The sequence below is a fragment of the Styela clava genome, chromosome 8, assembly GCF_964204865.1.
Source record: "Styela clava chromosome 8, kaStyClav1.hap1.2, whole genome shotgun sequence".
Classification (NCBI taxonomy): Eukaryota; Metazoa; Chordata; class Ascidiacea; order Stolidobranchia; family Styelidae; genus Styela; species Styela clava.
In genome coordinates this window covers 635,074-655,233 of record NC_135257.1, presented here as the reverse complement: position 1 = coordinate 655,233, position 20,160 = coordinate 635,074, and the positions used below count along the sequence as shown (strand labels likewise).

At 34.3% G+C, this 20,160-nt stretch overlaps 1 protein-coding gene across 2 annotated transcripts; it reads left to right on the top strand.

Annotated features, from left to right (window-relative positions):
* The first annotated feature begins 3,588 nt into the window (after nt 1–3,588).
* Nucleotides 3,589–17,004, top strand: LOC120346231 (chloride intracellular channel protein 1-like). 2 transcript variants are annotated; one of them, XM_039415936.2, is made up of 6 exons: nt 3,589–3,748; nt 6,073–6,129; nt 7,315–7,424; nt 7,890–8,122; nt 10,356–10,537; nt 14,192–17,004. In XM_039415936.2, the coding sequence occupies exons 1-6, from the start codon at nt 3,689–3,691 to the stop codon at nt 14,357–14,359; spliced, it is 810 nt and encodes a 269-aa protein (XP_039271870.1). In that variant the 5' UTR covers nt 3,589–3,688; the 3' UTR covers nt 14,360–17,004. The 2 variants fall into 2 exon arrangements, with proteins under 2 accessions (XP_039271870.1, XP_039271871.1); XM_039415937.2 differs by lacking the exons at nt 3,589–3,748; nt 6,073–6,129 and adding an exon at nt 6,724–6,880.
* The last annotated feature ends 3,156 nt before the right edge of the window (nt 17,005–20,160 follow it).

Sequence of the window (20,160 nt, the reverse complement as noted above, 5' to 3'; positions counted from 1 at the left end):
ATTGCCAAAGAATATATCGTAATTATGATCGCCCGAAATGACATCTGCGCCGCCAATAACAAACTTGCTGAAGCCGGCGATCTCTCTCCTATCGTGACGGGAAAACGGGAGGAATTGATTGCTCGATTTCGGGTGATCGTCTGCGCGTTTTGGACGACCATCCGCATACTTCGGTGGGCCTTATTACGCCACTGTGACGTCGAAATGATGTAATTTTTTGGTGACGTAGTCAGGTGGGGGTTAGGATTGACATATGCAAAAATTGTTGAGCCAGGTCAACTAGAAGTACATGTGGTACTAAACTATACCAGACCCGCCGTAACCGACCAGCGGTTACGTGATTCACAGAGACAATGTTGCACGATCTGTATAGTGCAGTAGTGTGCCGTACTAACTTTGTTGCATTAGGTTCTTCTATTCACAATATCTTTTTGTTTCAAATTTGTTTCGATTACCTTGAAAAACAACGGAGATACAATTGTCCTATCGAGTGGTACTAAAATGTGGATATCTCCGTTATTTCTTGACTGTTTTTCACAAACTTGTATTTTCATTTTTTACCTAGATCTATACACTGGCGCAGTTTTTAGTTAAATCGGACGAACTTTAATTTTTTTGTAACATACCCTTTAAAAGAGTTTACGAACTTGTGTATTACTGTATTACTCCCAGACTGCTGTACTGTATTACAAATAAAAGTGTTTTTACTGTAACTTTTTATTGAATTTTTATAGAATTCTATTTCAATAATTTAGTAATTAGTTCCACAGGCCAGGGCTATCTCTTTTTAAGTTGAATTGTTGTGTTGTCTCTTGTCATCTGCTTTTATTGATATCTCTGCCACATAGCTGCATAGCGGGCGGTCTTGAATAAACTTGTTCCTCAGCACCAATAAGTACTACCGTACCATTGTTCGAGCAAAAGAAAAAAAGGTGTGGGTGGATGTGACTATTGATTTTCGATTTGTATTAATTAGAGATGCTTATGATCTTGTGTTTGTTATTGGGTTGTCACTGCTACAGGAGTGGTGACTCCTTTACGGCCCATGGGCCGGGGCCACAGCCCATCTAATTGGGCCACATGGGCCGTGGCCCATCAAGCTATGGGCCGCGGTCCCATCAGGAAAAATACAATTATCTTACCAAAATTTTCAATTTTTACAAAATTGTCAATATTCAAATCAAAAAACAAATCGCGCTATGTCACCAAATTTTTTTCTTACGATACTCATTTGTATCAAAATAAAGCAAAATACCAAGATACAGAAAAGAATACTCCTGTAGTATGTGTACCAGGTTAGGGTTAGAAAAAAATTCTGTTCGGATTTTTTACATTATAGTTCTACTATGAGTTCGAGGACTGTCTGTGTTAGCCAAGTGAATAGTCCCTTTGCACAACTTGTTGGGCCGCGGCCCATAGCCTGATGGGCCGTGGCCAGGGATGGCCAATTCGAATAAAGTATTCGAATGTATTCGAATATCTCGTCATTCGAATATCGGAATTCACGTTCATAAGAATATCGGATATTTTTGTGACGTCACACATTTTCGACGCCGCTTTAAAGACGTTTCCGTTGAATGAAAACATTCTCGATAGAAACTTGCGCGTGATTGCTTTCATCACTCATCAGCGTAACGTGTTATTTAGGCCCGTAAACGCCTTTACGATTGTGTTATTTTCTCTAAAACGAAAATTTTCCACAAATTTGTTTCACGATAACGATAACATTTATTTTATTTTTGTATACCCACGGAATTGTGAATCTGGTAAATACGCTCATCGGCGGCGAGTTTCTAAAGACAACGCAACTTTTTGATTGAAAAGCGGCAATTTTAAATACTGAAAATAAAACCGTAAACAACATAAGTTTTATTGAGGCCTGCGATAATTTAAAAAACGCTTTTCTAGGCAGTGAAAATCGCAAAATTTCGTGTGCCTCTGGCACACATTGTGTTTGATCGGCGTTTAGAAACATATCGTCACTAATTGAGGGCGGGATTTGCCTGATTATCCATTACTTTAAATTGCCGTCGAATGCCGCGGTTTGCAGCGGTATATAAGAGTGGTGAGGATTTTATTTTGTCGACGCAACCGCAGGATAAATTGAAGACAATTAAATTATCATCACTTTGCACAACAGAAAAATATATATTCGTTGTTATATTATTTGTTGTAAAAGTAGACTCTTTCAACAGGTGGCGCGGCGATGAATATGTATTTTTAATTTACTGCTAAACTTTATATGTATATTCATTGTATGAAATGAATTATTCTCTACACTTAACAGGATTTTATATAATTATTTGAGATTTTTCTAACGGCGATAACGAGTTGGCAAGATTGCAAAAATACATATTAAAATTAAACACATCAGGCAGTTTATCTCGTACTTTTAGGTCACAGATTACCGTGGACCGAATAGTAATGTTTTTTTTTGACGTAAGAAGAAGCAACCGCGAGTTATGTTGGACACATTAAATTAATATATAAAGATATTTTAGAATCTTGTAGTTGTCATGGATTGAATATTTTACGTAACAGAATGATCATTATACGCTGACAAGACGGCTCTTTTAACGAGTGCGGAATCGCGGTGGATGTTACACGCGGCAATAGGAATTTCCGATTTCGAAAATCCTGGCTGCGCGCTGGCAGTGGTGGTCATACATTCTCTACTAATTTATTTCTAACTCCAAACACAACAATATGTTACACATAATAACAATATGGTTCACATAAATTTATATACAAATATACTGGTAGGTAGTAGAATACCCTGGGCTTAAATATTAGAATTTTTAAAGGCATGATGGATTTTCGATTGTTGTTGCCTGTATTGCCAATAAATTTTATTACTCTCAGAAAATATACACAATTATCTGAATACAAGTAGTATTTTTGTCAATAGACTCGACTATTATCGTAATATCATGGTACCAATGATAGAAAGCGTCAGACAACTCCTTGGCTCTCTTTTAATATGGTCATTTGTACAAAGTGAATAATTTTAATAAACTGACTGTCACAAGTTGCTATTATTTTTTATTAATAGCTATAAACTATCAATTACATTGTGTACATATACTGTTGGTCTGTGGCTTCATTCTGATATTTCTATTGAAGCTTATTTCCTAATTTACTGGGTTTTAATCAACTAAAACAAAAATGTGTTATTTTCGATTTTAGAATGTATTCGGAATTCCAGATTCGAAAACATTATTTTAGAATGTATTCGGAATAGTTTAGTATTCGGAAATGGCCATCCCTGGCCGTGGCCCCGGTCTTATATTTAATCACCGAGGTCACACAGGCAGGTCAAAAATATTCTTAGCCTTGTCAGTTGTCATCTTTTTATCATCTCACAGTCTTAAGTATATCTCAGGTTTATTCAATTGATAATTACCAGTATATACTGATATATGTCAGTACTGCAGTATGTAGAAAATTAGCTGAAGTTTTATGTGTTCTTGATTTCGAAATGCTAAACAGGAAATTTTTCTTCCGAGATCTATACCATACTGCGGTAATTCTGTTACCATTGTATAGTAGCCTGTATAGGTATTATTTATTATATCAATTCTAATGTGCATATTTTTAAACAGTATATTGTTACATGTACTTACTTGGTCAGTCCTCCATTGAGTGAGTAACCTAAAGTATTTGGTATAGCAACAAATATCACTCAATAATGTCGGATGAAATTACACAACAGTTACAGGATCTTCAAACTGCGGATCTGAGGGAAGAGGTAAGAGGCAGTTAACATATTTGTAATTCTCTGGCCTGTTTAAGGAATGTTAGTAAATTTGATCAAATAAAATTTTTGAATAATAATAAATACAGGATTTTAGCTTTCAGAATTACTGGTTTTATTCATGCTCTATATACTGCATATATGATGGAAGCATTCATTCAGGTATTAGGATAATTTTAGTGGGTTGCATGCAGTTTAGACTCCGCAAATCACATTCTTGGCCAGACACACAATTTGGCATGCAAGAATCTGCGCAGGATAAATACCACTTTATACGTGTTCAAAACAGGGATAGGCAAATGAATCATCATCAATGATTATATAAATTTGCAACCCTTCACTATGTTTATTAATATAAAAAATAATATGACTGATAGAACTAGGTATCGGGAGATCAAAAAGGAATCAAATATTCAAATAAAAGAGATTTGAGCAAAGTTATGGACTCTCAGTGAAGCGCTAATATTTAACGAGACTATAAATAATTATAGCGTTGAATTGTACATTACTGGATGCGTTGCGATATACTCGAAAATTCAATAAAAAATTACGCACCCATCAATCTTTCACACTATCTAGTTATTTTTTATTTTGTTGTCCAAGTATGATAATAGTCCTGCAACTTTGCCCACGTTTAGGCGGTCAATGTGGACTCAGATGTGTGCATGTAGGTTCTTGACACTTGCGATATTTAACTAAACGTTTTGCGACCAATTCGGTACCAGAAAAACGAAAAGTTTATGCGTCGGGGCCAATATTAATACCACACTTATCAAACACTCAATATAATGGCGGGAATGAAAATACTTATCAAAAAGCAGCTTCACCTTTTCGGGTTTGGTGAAGCGGTAGCGCTGGTAGAAAACAATAAAATAATTAAAACTCATGAACCTTCAAAAATGCTTTGCGCAAAATCAACTGTCCATGGACCAGCTGTTGGAAACCACTGTTTCGAAGAGCAGAAAATTGTTATCATATATAACACTAACATGAATGGCAACACAAACAGTTTTTCTTTTAAAAGCGTACACGTCGTACAAGTGAAGTGAGGACATACAAGTAAAATAGTGACAATCTCAAAACAACATGAATGTAGAAAATAAATGAATGATATATGCCAAAATGGTGCTCAAACTGTTTGGAATCCATTGCAATTTTATGTCCCTAAATATCAACCGGCTTTCGAAAAAAATATTTCTCATGTCGCGCATTGAGTTGCCATAGAACGATAGAAATTGTTAAAATTAATATCTAGAAGTGTGACTACCTGATATCGGACATTCATGCATGATATGCCGTTATACACAAAAACAAGGTCATTTCTCATATGTAGCATCAATTTGCATCTGTTTCTTTTGCTAGTATGACAATCGTTATCAAGAGTTTTCGTCAGTCATAGAATAAATGTCATTCTGTGATATATATTTTTAAGCTACCTACATTCTTTCCATGCTGCCACGCTTGGCAATTCTTTTTATAAACCATGCATTGTAAATAATTTATTTTGCCTATTATTCGATGACTGCAACTTGTTTCATCATAAGTATCAAATATCTCAATCTATATGACAATAAGCCAACTAACAGCGATACTGTATCCTAAACACGATTAAATGTATGTCGGTGCTAAATTATCTTGAGATGATAGCGAAAAAAAGTATTCAAATTCTGATTCTCCAACCAACAAACAACGCTGTTGTTTGTTCTAAGTAGAAGGCAAAAACTGGTATCGAAGAAACTAATATAGTTTTCTTAAAGTTTGCATCTAGTTACTGTTGTTTTACATATTTCCATTTACCATTACGGTAATTTATTTATTTCAATTGAAATATTTTATGCTGATTGCTGATGCAGATAAAATTCAACTTTGTGGAATTTAGATACATTACTCTACTACCTATTTCCTACTTCTTCAAAATCTAGATTCGATGAATTGACAGAAATGAGGATATGTGATTTCACTCACTATTTACTATATATCAACAAATAAGTTATTGGTTTAATATATTATGTTTAATATTGTGAAGTTATGAAATGAATTACCTAAATTTTGATTAATGACTACCGTATGGACTGGTCTCCAGTAATTTTGAAGTTTCATAAGTGAATCTTTGGTATAAGTGAATCTTTGGTATAAAAAGGTTGAGTAGTCTATTATTTATAGCTGTTTCAGTGCTTCAAATGGTTTTATGTATGACAAAGAGCCAAAACATCATGCCACTTGAGAATTCACTTGGTAAAGAATGTTATTATTAATAATAATAATCTTTTGACTTTCTTCTGTTTTCCTACAGTCAATCTATACAATTCCCTTTTCAGGCCGACGAATCGTCAAAACCAGCTCGGCCACCACCTAAAGTTGCTTTGTTTGTCAAGGTAAATACGGTAACTTCTTTAGTTGGACTATACAAGGATTTCAGTTTGCACTTTACATTTTATTGGATCATCAAACACATTCTCTTGAATAGTTTGGTAGTTTCAAACTAATATTTATTAGGCTTGGCTTGGCTAAATCTAGTTTTCGATAAATATGCTAGATGGTGGGTTTTTGCTTAAACTATGGAATAACATCTTTAAATGCATTTGATTTACATAATAATTTATAATGTTGTATTTAAATTCCTCTCTTATCAGTCAGCGGTCTTCAGTTAATCCAATCTTATGATCATATTATGTTTGAGAAGGATCCACGCCCATTATTTATTTAATAACATCTCATATAAATTCCATTTACCGTTATAATATGTGTAATAAACCTCCATCAAACGCATTCCATAATCTCAAAAATGTTTTACCCTAAATAAAAAACAAACCCATGTAGTTGAATATTTTTTATTTTATTAAAAGTATGTTAGAAATTGGCAATATTGACTTACTAGGTAGTCAAGCCGACAACAATAAACCACAATAATCTGGGCACAACCTATATTTAACTCAGTGCCTCAAGGCAATTGAAACTTCTTCATAGCCTTCAATTGAATGAAGGCATGTCTGTAATTGGTAGAACTGCGCATCTTATAAGTCATAAAAAGTAGGGCGGTGCCATTCATAGGCTTAGGCTTCGTATTGGTTTGCTAGTATGGATGGGAAAGATAAAAGAAAACATGTTATTAATTTATATGTGAAGGTGAGTTCACTTCCTATTAAATATCCTATTTTTTATCATTATCCTGAATTACCATGTTGCAAGACCTAATGCTATTAGTTCCCAATCCTATTGTTATCAAATTGTTGGGATCAAAATTGTATATTACTGACCAAATAAATATGTTTATTATTGAGTTGTTGTTATATCATGTCACGATGTCCTGTAGGTTGGGACATAGGACCTATGTGTTTGGGTATCACTGAACAGTTTAACTGAATCAGAAACTTTTATAAACAATTTACTACGGGCAAAATCATGAAACTCTTGGAACTGTTGTTAATGATAAAATCCTGAAGAATTTCAACCCATGCAATACTGATTTTTTTCTGATACAGCTACTGCCTTGCCTCCCTTCTTAATAATTAAATACATTCCTGCACAACTTTCTTATTTACCCTTAATGACATTTTCAGGCCGGTTCTGACAAAGAGTGTATTGGGTGTTGCTTATTTTCACAACGCTTATTCATGCTATTGTGGTTGAAGGGAGTTGTGTTTAATGTAACAACTGTGCATCATACACGGTAAGTTAATTTTTCATCATCTTATTACAATCTAAACTTGACATAATTACAGCTAGAATGGAAATAACAGACTTGCCATTCCTTAGCATATTTTGCTAACAAAATTCCAGACCAATTGACTTTTCCTAAATTTATCCTTTCCAAACCATTTCCAGTTTCAGAATCGATTCGCTACATTAGGCATTATGACAAGTGGATAACAAAAACTTAGGAAACGCCAGACATGTGTGCATAGGTTCAAACTTATATGTTGTACAGTATTTGTGACAAGTTGCCAAATTGTACATTTGAACGTAGTGTATTGGTATTAGTGTATACCTTTTACGATCGAGTACACCCCAGTACACAATGTGGTACACCCTTGGGTGTACTATACCCAGACTCAGTTAACCAGCACTGTTCTAATCCTTGTAGATATTCCGAAACTATGTTTTATATTGAATTTTCAATTTTTTTTGGTCACAGGGTCAAGGAATATGCCGTTGGAGGAGAACGTCCTCCTTTTATGATATTCAATGGGGAAACCCTTACAGATATCCCCAAATGTGAGGATTACATTGAGGCAGAACTGCATCCACCAAACTATCCCATCTTGGCCTGCAAATATGCCGAGAGTGCCACTGTTGGAAATGATATCTTTGCCAAATTTTCTGCATTTATCAAATTCAACGGTGACCGCAGATCAGAGGATGCCAAAAGTATGTATTGTTTATATATTGAAGTGTATAATATGCGAAATGTCAGTTTTTTATCGGAGCTGTTTTTATTGTGAGAATTGAACAAGGTTGCATGCATTTACTCTTCTAAGCAAATGACCCTCACCTCTAAATGGAATGAACCACTGTCAACTGCTGAAATGTCAAGAGCTGGTCAATGCAATTTAATGAGATTCTGATAAATTCATGTTCCAATATTTCTGAAACATTCTACAAATGACATAACAGTAGTCAGCTATAAATTTATGGTTTGTTTGATAGTGATGAGTTTGTTTTCGCTGATTGTGTCGGAATTGCTTTCAAGTCCATACAGAGCCCTGGTTAGAGGAGAGAGAATAATTGTTGTGAATGCAGTTTATGATCATCATTCGATGCCTTTTTATTTCTCTATTGAAGTCGATGTGTACCATGCATGAGCCTAATAAGTGGTGTTCATATCCATTCTGAATTGAACTTGAATTGGAGTTCTGTAACATGTAACCATCCAGGTTAACTGATCTCTAGAGCAGCATTTCTTAAGCTGGGGTAAATTTCTTCATTCTTAGGGGTATATTTTATTATAGTGAAAAAAGATTTTGAATACTATAAACAAAAATCATATCTATTTGCTTGTTTTGTTGCGAGAAACCTTGTGCTATTGGTAAGTCGCAAGAAATCAGTAGGACTATATTTCAATCAAAATTGAAAACCAACATCTAAATTAGTCAAAATAAAATTAAACTTCTTAATTAAGTCGAATTCTTTGTTATTTTAATCATTACATTAAATTTAGTCCCAAACACTCTAGAATTTGTTACAACAGGATGTCACAAAAAAAGAGAAATTATTAGGACGATTACTTAGATTTTGGATTCAGGTATCTTATTTGGTATGGTCTTCATATTCCTCATTGTGTTCTGTGCATGAAAACCTTTTCAAAAGTATCATGAAACCTACCTCATCTTTTAGTTGAGATTGTCCTGTTTAATAATAACGAGTCAGAAGCTGGACAAATCCAGCACTTTTCGGCAAACTACAATACTGCTATACGTACATCTTTTGCAATTGCTTTATATGTGGCAAAAGCTAAAAAAGCAAATATGCTTGTTGAAACCTTCCTGAAACCTTGTATATTGGAAAGTGTTAAGTTAGTACTTGGCGAGAAAGCATCTCAAACAATGAAACAAATTTCGCTGTCCAACGACAAAATAAAATCTAGAATACATGAAATGTATGACAATATTAAGAGCATGATGATTCCCCGCCACTCTCTCACCCCAACACTCTCCTCCGACTTTTCCCTCTCTCACTACTCTTTCCCCACCGGACCCCTCTCTTCCCTTTTTTCACGCCGAACTAAAGCTCCATGCAGAGGAGAAGATGGGTTACAAGGAGAGTGAGAAAGAGAGAATTCATGTCTAAGATTTCTTTATACACAAAGTGCTCTTTACACTTTGCTTGACGAGTTTTTAGTAAACGGCCACCAGTGGCTGTATTGGGGGTAAATCTTGTTTGATAAAAGGGTAAAACATGCAAAAAAGATTAACAAGAACCACTGCTCTAGAGTTCAGTTGCAATGCACAGGTTGACACCAAATAACAAAGGATTAGCGTATAAATGTGTTTGAATAAGGTAGAAACTTTACATAAATAAAATTTGTCAATGATCAATATAGTTTTTAAATATTAACTTTGTCAAGACTATGGAATGATTTGTAATTTCTGAATAAAATGATCATGGTTGTTTATTTCAGCTTCAAAATTACGTTATTCAGATAGATAGCGGATTGGAGCTCAAAATCTTTCATAATAATTTTAATCCTTTACATTAACCAATTTATGCAAACTGAAATCCAGTGGGTTTGAACTCTATTAATAAATGACGTAATATTGTCAACATTGACTGTTGGTTAAAGGTGTACGAGAGAGACAGAGTATTTATACAACCGTGATATCCATTGATGTTTGGTCACAATATCTGGTATTCATCACTTGTATTATGAAATATCATATATTGCTGATAGAAACACTTTATTGTATTTGTAACTTGCAAACATTCAATTAATTTGGTTTGATGTTGCCAGAACTTGTCCTGTGTCCATCTATGTATAATGTGTCTGAATTCTCCCTATGAAATATGAATTGGTAAATCACTATTTTTGTTTGATATTGTAATCTTCGGATGAAGTGTAATATCAAATAATAATATATGTCATATTGTCTTTTCTCATTTATAGAAAGAGAGCAAGGCTTGGTTGCTGCATTGAGAAAGTTGGACAACTACCTGAAAAAACCACTAGACCATGAAATTGATGCAGATTCTGATGATAATGAAGGAGAATCAACTCGAAACTTCATTGATGGCAGCTACATGACAATTGCTGATTGTAACATGCTTCCCAAGCTTCATATCATACGGGTAATAAATAAGTCTTTGTTGTTGTATTGTATTTATATAATCATATTACAGTTGGTCATGTTCATCTCGATCACCTGGAGCCGTGGCATTTCGGTGGAACTGTAGCCAAGCTTAGCATATTATATGGAGTCGAAGCTGGAGCTGCTAGAAATTTTAGTGGTTCCAGTCAACCCTATTATACTTTCCAGCTTATAATTTTTTTTTATAAATTTCAATTTATGATATTAATTTCAAGTTCTCAGAGTGAATTTTTATATTTAAAAGTTTAATTTCGAAATTTAAAAACCCCTTTATCACAGTTTTGTATCCTGTTTTTGCAAAACTGGGTTCAGACTTTACTGGTGTTCCATGTATGTGGTCAAGCTCAAAAACCTGAATGGCTATAAAGTCAGAGCTTGAGCCCAGTCACAATATAACAAATTTTAAGCACTGTAGTTTCACAGTTTGAATATACTGTGACTCTGGAGACGCTGTGATTTCTAACCACCAGCTCCCTAGCCCTGGTGTTGGCACACAAAAATCATTTTAACTAAATGGGTCGAACATTTTTTAACACAAATAAGAAAAATGTGGGTCAGAGTCATGGATTATTGCCTGCAATAACATGTAAATACAAGTAAAATGGAGACTGTTAAATTCAGGTCATACAACGGTGTAACAGGCCTACCCTACCATAATGATGCATAAAAACAGGGATGGCCAATACCGAATAGTTCACTATTTCGAATACATTCGAAATTATTTTTTTCGAATATGAAATTTCGAATACTTCGAAAATAAAATCCACTAATTGAAGCTTATCTAAATGTATGTAGGAATTTCTATACAATAAGCAATGGAATAACTGCTATCTACAAGTTACAACCTAGCTATATTACCAGGCATTTCATATTTGCAGATTATTGCAGTATATATTTTATATACCATGAGTCATGTGAACATAATTAAATTAATACGGCAATAGTGGCATCGATGATGGATTTGAATATTTGCCCAACACAAAATCATCCTAGTAAAACGCCCATACTTTTAAATACCAACCGTTATACAAATTATTTGCCAAAAAGCGGGATAAAGTATGAGTTATTTTTCCGACTCGTGACAATTTTTTCGTGAGTACAAAAATACGAATCAAAAATTAATTATATTCGGAAACTTTACCACACATTTTAAGTCGGCAGATCGCCGTTGTGTGTTTGAGTAACAAATACTTTTATAATTTTATAAATATGAAAATAGGAATCAAAAACTATTTAAAATCGGGTAGTTTACCACACATTCTAAGTCCACAGATCGCCGTTGTATTTTGTAGATGCGAAAATAGGAATCAAAAATAAATATTAATCGCGAGTTTGCCACACTAGTCGGAAAAATAATTTATACTTTATCCCGCTTTTTGGGAACTAATTTGATAATGGTTGCCATTGGTCTGTATTTAAAAGTATGGACTTTTTACTAGGATGATTTTGTGCTGCGCAAAATATTCGAATCCATGACCGATACCACTATTTAAAATGCCTTACCATGTTAATTTGATTCTATTATCACAACTCAAATGTTGGTAAATCGGGCAGTTTACCACACATTTTAAGGCCACAGATCGCCGTTGCATTTTAGAATTATAATAGTTTCATTATTTTGTAAATACGATTCCGAAATTAATTATAATTGGGCAGTTTACCACGTATTTCATGTAAACAAATACCCGTGGTATTTGGTATCAATAGTATCAATACTTTCATTATTTTATCAATATGAAAATAGGAATCATATTTAATAATATCGGTCAGTTTACCACACATTTTATGTCCACAGATTGTCGATACAACCATGAGTTACGTTGAACAGAATTAAATTAATACGGCATAACATTTCAAATGCTGGTACCAGTCATGGATTGGATCTTTTTGCGCAACAAAAAATCATCCTGGTAAAGGATCGATACTTCTAACTATCGTTATCAAAATTATTTGCCAGAAATTATTTTTCTAATAAATCGACTTGTTTTTCTGACTTCGACAATTTATTGGATATCGTAACAATGACGGCTATAAATACCATATTTCCCGGCTAATAAGTCCACATGGCAATTAGGACGATGTCTATTTTTAGCACTCAAAAAAGGGTTTTTTCCATATAGGCCTCCAATAGGACGGGTAAAAATATTGTCCCTGTTGTTCAGTTATGCTGTTATGCGCTAATAATTTTATGTTTAGAACCAGATCATGTTAGTTTGGTAGAATCATACTCGCAGAATTAACTATTTTTCTATTTTTAACAATTGAGCGGTAAATTTAAGTTGTAAAGCGGCAATAATTTTGGACAACCTATTAACTGGAATGTTGCAATAATTTTGGAATGTGATAAGTACTACACTATACGTGCACGTGCACGGGTTATTTCGCAGCTGTGTTTTCCTGTCCCTGTCGTGTTTTGCTGAATCGGCAAAACGAAAGGGTCGCAAATCACTTTATTTCGGTGGCCGTATTTCTCTTTAAAGTAACGATAACCGGCCTGCGATTAAATAACATGATTGGCAGACCCTAAGACCCAAATATAAGGTTACACAAATCATGCTTGAGAAGACTCGTGCGAATAATAAGCAGGCCACATAGAAATAAAATAAACATACTTTCTCAAATTTGCAAATGTGTCGCAACACTATGCGACGTACGGTCGCACATAATATAAACAATCAAAGTGTCGATTCTATTTCATCGTCATTACAATACGTGAGACAGCGTAAAAAGTCGTTTGAGGATACCCGTAAAACGAAACACCACGTTTACGGCGAAAAGTGGCTACTATTCGGAATTATTCGAAAATCAGCCGAAAAGGTATTCGAATACTTTGATATTCGAATACATTCGAATATTCGATTCGTTTTGGACAACCCTGCATAAAAACTTCCTGAAAATAGGACGCTGCTGACAAGCGAACGTTCAATATTATCAGTTTTCTTCTCCGGTCTTTTTTTCAAATTAAGTAAAATTTTACAAATCGGTTCAAAAGTGGCTATTTAGGCCTGAAGAAATTCTAAACAGTTGAATTGAATTTCAAACCCTCTTAAAGACTGTATAACGATCTTATCTTGAATACTTGTTCCGATTAATATGTAATATTTATTAATGTTAGATTCCTTACATTTACAAGACGGGACCAGATATATAACAGTTGTATTGATATATAATTTTAATCTCATAATGTTATGTTGTACATCACAAAAATTCATTATGTCGTTTCATATTTTCCTTCTCAATTTGTTCATACGACAGGTACATAAATAACACTCCCACGCAATGAAAACTATGGTTATTTCCTTATTCAATGTGTGGTGTATGTCTGAAGATGAATATAATAAATTAATTCATATTTAGGACATTAATGTCTTGTCCAAGTAATAAGTAGATTAAAAAAATTCAGTCAGTGGTAAAATTGTACAACCCTGTCCTGTTTTTTGAAACACAGTTGTTCAGAATCCTTTTCTTTAGAGTAAATTACAGTCCAAATATGAAGCTGCTGCTAGTAGTTGTTTATGTAATACGATTAAAGACCATTTATTCGCTGTCCGGATAAAAATGGCACCTTTCAAAAGAAAATATACTCCTATAAATTTTGTTCTCTAAATATTTGATATTTTCTCTTATTATATAGATTGCTGGTAAAGCTCTTGCTGACTTCGAAATCCCACCTGAATTCACGGGTATTCATCGCTATCTTCATGCAGCTGATCAAACTGAGGAGTTTGTCCAAACATGTGCAAGTCCGGAGGAGATCATTGCAACTTACGGAGGAGGATCTAAACTTCCACATAAAAAATAATGAGACCGGGGTGATATTATAGTGCTCGTTGGTATTATCTACTCTTCTCAATCAGTGACCTATTTGTATTGTGTATATAATGAACAAAAAATCTAATCTTTCATATCATGATGTATTTTGTTAACTTTAATTGATGATTCGTGACTTTCATATCGATATTTTAGCGTGTTACACACATTCATGTAGTGATCATCTGAAATGTATAGCATTTTGATAATTGCATGCTTTTGAATTTTTTAGTTTACCATACTATACTATAGAAAAACGTGTATCAAAATTGATTTAATGGTAATATCGTTTGATAACTAAGTTTTGCTCGCTACCTGAAATCAGGGGTGGGAACGTTCTTGGTATATCGGTCACTAAAATTGAAGATAATCCCAAGCGGGTCAAATAAAATTAAATGTTATGTGAGAAATGCACATTCTATTTCTACTATTCCCAAATTAAGACCAAAAAAGTTTGCTGAGGTAATATTCAATGACATCTTTAAAAACGTACGGCCGCGACGCTTCTCTGAATTATAGTAAAAAAACAGCTGTCCTGACTATTATATTCTTTACGAACTGGAATTTATTATGAGACACATGTTGACTAAATTATATTATAACCAATCAAGTATATAATTCACCATTACTCGTTTAATAAGCCTATAATTAGACAAACGGCAACAAGCGCAGAAAATGTGATGCTGTCCAATGGTGCAGAATATGCATAATATAAAAATGAAATTTTTTGAGATATGATTCGTGTGAGAAAATGCGATCCATCCGTTCAGTTTTTAACGTTCTAAATACATGTGCGGCCCGCCAATGACTTACAACCCTAAATTTTGGCCCGCGAGCGACCCAAGGTCGGTGACCCCTGCTCTACATAATATAACCCAAAAGTGCTGAATTCAAGGTGCTGATATTTTACTTCATGGTGTTTAATGTATTGCAGATATACACTTGTCTTGTGATAACCATTCTAAAGATAATGCAATGGAGTGATATGGTTAGCTGAGCATATAAGTTGTTTCGAGATTACAACTGATGTCTTTTCAATAGAGGAGTAGTTATAGTTATACATATGCACATTATGGTATACTCTATAAACATGCAATCAAGTATGTTGTTTGCGTTAAATTTTAACACAGGTTCAAAGTTTCCCACCCTTGCTTTAAATGATTGTACATAATTGTAATAAACCTTTATAATATGATTAATATCATAATTTTCGTATTTGTTTGGATCTCTCAACTTGATGCTGCAAATGTTTGGATATGGATAATAAATCATTAGACCAAGTAGTTCTATTTGATCATCATAGCCGAGTTATTTTGTGATCAAGACTTCGATAATTTAATAGTTGCAGAGTTTCTTTTCTAGTCACAATAAAAAACAAAACTTGAATAATTGATCATTTTTTAACTGATTCAACACCGTAAACATATACTAAAACGCTTTGCTTGTTCAGTGTTGCAGACTTTGGAAATGTTTTTTTCTCTTGTGTTTATGTACCAGAAAGTAATGTATGAATATTGTAAGTGAACATTATATCATGTCTGCTAGCATAATATTTTAATGTATTTCTTCAGTTCCTGACATGAACGCTTGCTGACTTTGGCAAAAAACAATTGATGTGACAAGTTTGTTGAAATGAGTATTTGCCTAACAAGATTGTTATTTTGCTAGTTGATGTTTGGAAAGCCCACTTTTGTTAGAAGAATTCACCTGTTACGAATCCCGTTGATTTTGGAGAGAAACTAATATACAATTTTGTCCAACCTCCTAACGTATTAAATTTTATCAATGTGTCTGTTTGATTTGTTTTATTTCTGCCTAATTTCATTTACAAAATACGGTACATTTCCGTCAATTTATGTTCTGAAGTTTTTTCTTAGGGCATAACATTAGTGTTCGGATTAACATTTCGTTCAAAATATTTTCCTTAATGTGATTTTCACAGATATAAAATTCACTTGCTGTAAGACGAATAAACTTTTGCCATCATTGATTTATTTGAGTAAATCAAGTAATGTGATTTGTTGCTTTTTCTGCTCAATTTGTATAATCTTTTCTTTGGTGAATTGTGGTTTGTTTTCAATATCATATTATGTTTGGTATATTGGTGAATATTATGAGTAACCTTATATTATCCTTTCAAATGTCTGAACAGCCTGAACTAGGAAGGTTCCCCTAACCTTTACAACCTTGTGTTTTCTTGGAAAAATATGAAATTACTACGAACAAGTAATTTGAGCATAGCTCATCTATCCCCGTCATTCTCGAGAAGAGAGAACTCTGAGAATACTGTATCTTGTGTATGCTAGCTCGCTTTTATAGACTGTTATCGAAATTTATTAAACTTTGTGATTTTTGAGTTCATGCAGAAAATTTCAATACTTTTCCCCATCAAAAGGTTTAGGGGGTTCAAAATTCAGACTCCAGCCCGTTCCAGAAGTTCACTCGAACTCCAGTAAAACGTGCCAATTTCCCCACACAGTCCTGCTTATAAGCCATTGTTGCTGAAGTTAACAAGGAAAGTTACAGGTTGGCGGAACATCCAGTATGTTCAGTGTACACAAAATAAATTCCGATCTCAATTGCATCACTCTCACTGCATCATTCTGTAGTTTTATCAATAAATTTCACAGATATAAATGATCTGGTCTGTCTGTAAGCATATCTAAAAATCACAAAAGGGCATTCAAACAGTCAACTATTGAACAATCCATTTGATTAAAAGGATCTAAGTCCCTGATTGTTTGGACATCAGTGGTGGGCATAGGTTTCGGGCAATATGTATAACAAAGCAGCTCATCCTAGCCGTTCGGACCACATCTGTTTCCTCTAGATCATAGATGTACAATAGGCGGATCGCGGGCCACAACCCGGCCCGCCAAGCCATTCAGTGAGGCACTTAACACCAAGCATAAAGCACTAATCCAACAGTATGTTTAAAAATGCGCTTATATGGGTAAAATACATATTTTCGCCCGTGTCGCTGGGTTAAATCTTTCGCCATTCATTCATATTCATTACCTTCCATGATTTGCCTTATGAACAATTCATCTTCATCAGACATCTTATCATATTGAGCAACGACACAATCCTTTTCACAACTACTGCTCGTATTGTGGGGACAGCCTTTCTTATTTTTTGCAGAGAAAATTTTTTTTAAGCTGCTCATCTTGGTCTTTTTTTGCATTCTCGGGGGAATCTCTTTTAGTACAGGTATATATGTTAAAACCTAGTCTTTTGCGGGGGCGCTTGGTCTTTCTTTGAGGAGCATTTGATTTTTTTTTTAATCTCGCTTGGCGATAGGTACGATGATCATGAATTTGATAGGTCCGGATCTGGATTGTTATTTTTCTGGAATTGAGATGCTGAGTCATAACCTTCGGTGTAGGAATGCAAGGAATTTCTGTACTACAGCCTGGGGCAGTGGGCCCTTTCATTTTGAGAACTTCCCTGATACATTACGATCCACGCCAACGACTTCTCAGGCCGTCAAAGTTGCAGTGGCAAAATTTGCATCGGTAAAAAAATCGCGACTGTAAGGCTATATTCCAGTGCTTTGAAACCCAAATAAAATATTCCTCAATGTCATTGTGACATTTGAGCTTATTATTTCATATTTTGTCTTTTTTGAAACCCTAGCCACTATAAGCTTTACCCGCTTATTGTTTATCTTTCAATATGCCGGCATATGCAGCTGATTTTGAAAGTTCATCATTCATTTTAAAAGTTTTTGCGCTTGGCTATAAATCTAGGAAAGGTCATTTTATCGAGGAAAATGCTTCAGCTACACACCGCAATGATCGTCCGCAATATCGTCAATCAATTATATCCAGAGAAGTACTTACGGTTATGTTCGTTTTTCTCCTATAAAACTGAGGCAGCACCTAAAAAAAGCTGAAAACAGTATTGACAGCATAAAATATATATATATTAATCTATTTAGCAGGGTTAGTCGAAACCAACGACTAACATACCGGTCGAAACCCGTATCAACCCGCAGGGCTGCCACGATTGTATAATCCACTCAACCTGTGGCCACTTCGAAAAAATGGTCAAATCGTATTGCAAGGAAATATTCGTTTGCATCACGTAGTCACAGTGCCCGGAAAATATAAGTCATTTACCTTGATTTGACGTTTCCACTACAGATCTCGGAAAATGTCAAACGTCCTGCAGCCCACATCGCCAGGCAACTAAAGATCATATCCTGACCGAACACCAGGTAGCGTATCAATTTCTTGAAGTTCATTGCGCGGTCGTGAGAAGGGCTGTATCAACTAAACTAGCGCATCAACTAACCTGCCTCTCCCTACGTATTGATCGTTTTGTTATTATATTGTCGCCGTTCTTGTTTATAAACATCCTTGTAATGATATAACTTATTTCCCTGATATATTTGAAACATCTCTAGATCCAAATTGTCCAAGAAACTCTTTTCGATAGTGAATGACTTTAATATTAACTTGTTCTCAACATCTAATGCCATCCAAATAACCAATTATGTTGATATATTCCATAATGTCCGCTCCTTGTTAACAAAATCCACTGAAGTAAGTCAAACTTTCTATATGTAGCCTGCACCAATTTGCAAATCAACTCCTTTATTGTTTTATCAGTATATAACAGACCATTTTCCAATCATGTGTTGTCTGAGTGGTATAACACAAATTGATAAAAATGACCGTATAATATCTATAGAGACATCTTCACTTTCGACTCTTTTCGTACAGATGTACGACAAACATTTGAAATGAATGCCCTAAACTAGGCCTGCACAACTCACAAAAGGGCTGCAACATACAAAAACAGTTGTTCACCGGCCGCAAGTTTCATTATTACCCAATACCTTTTATATATTTATAATCTTATATGTTTCGTAATATACCGTATAAATGATCCATACACATGATATACACATGATCCATTCAACACAACCAGCTTTTAATGAGATAATTATGTTGCATCGTTTACTGATTACGAGATCCTTATAAAAATAATCATTTGATTGTAATTCCAATCTATTTTCAGTTACTGCGGTTTTGTCGAAAAATGCTGTAACCAAACGTTGTTACGATTGCATGTGTTCCCATACATTTGTCCCTTACAGCGCACGAGATATAAGGATGTATCATGGCGCCAAAATCATACGTCAGGTGCGAAAGTACGAGTTATTATTAAAGCTACTCGTACTTATTTAAGCTATATTGCCTAGACTAGAGGATTATCATATTCAGGTTCAGATTCAGATATTTTATTTCTATCACGCAAGAATCAATGCACTAAAAGATTCAAATGTGTTTAATGACATTAACATAAAAAGGTAATCGTGCACGATAAAAAAAGAAAATCTTTAAGGTTTTTTGGTGCACTTCAAAGCTAAAAACGTCATGAGTAGTCAGGCGACTAGAACTGAAAGTTATCCTTAAATCAAGCTTTTCTATTTACAAGATAGGCTACTGCCTCTCTGTGAAAGTATATAGATTTTTTTCATTGCATTCCCGGTCAAATTGTTCATATCTTCATCTTTGGATATATCTTGCATTGTATTTTAGTTAAATTGCTTAACCTAAGTTGTATTTAAACTTGAATGATTTCTATATAAAGACTAAAATTGAAACTGCTATTATAACGTTATGGTACGTTAGTTCAAATAGTCTATGTTGTGAAATCAATATCACATACTGCTAAAATCAAATTGACCCATGACATTCAGATATCAGAAGAAAATAAATATATAAGACATATTGATTCAAATTTAGCATCTATAAAAAGGGGAACCATAATTAAAATTAAAAA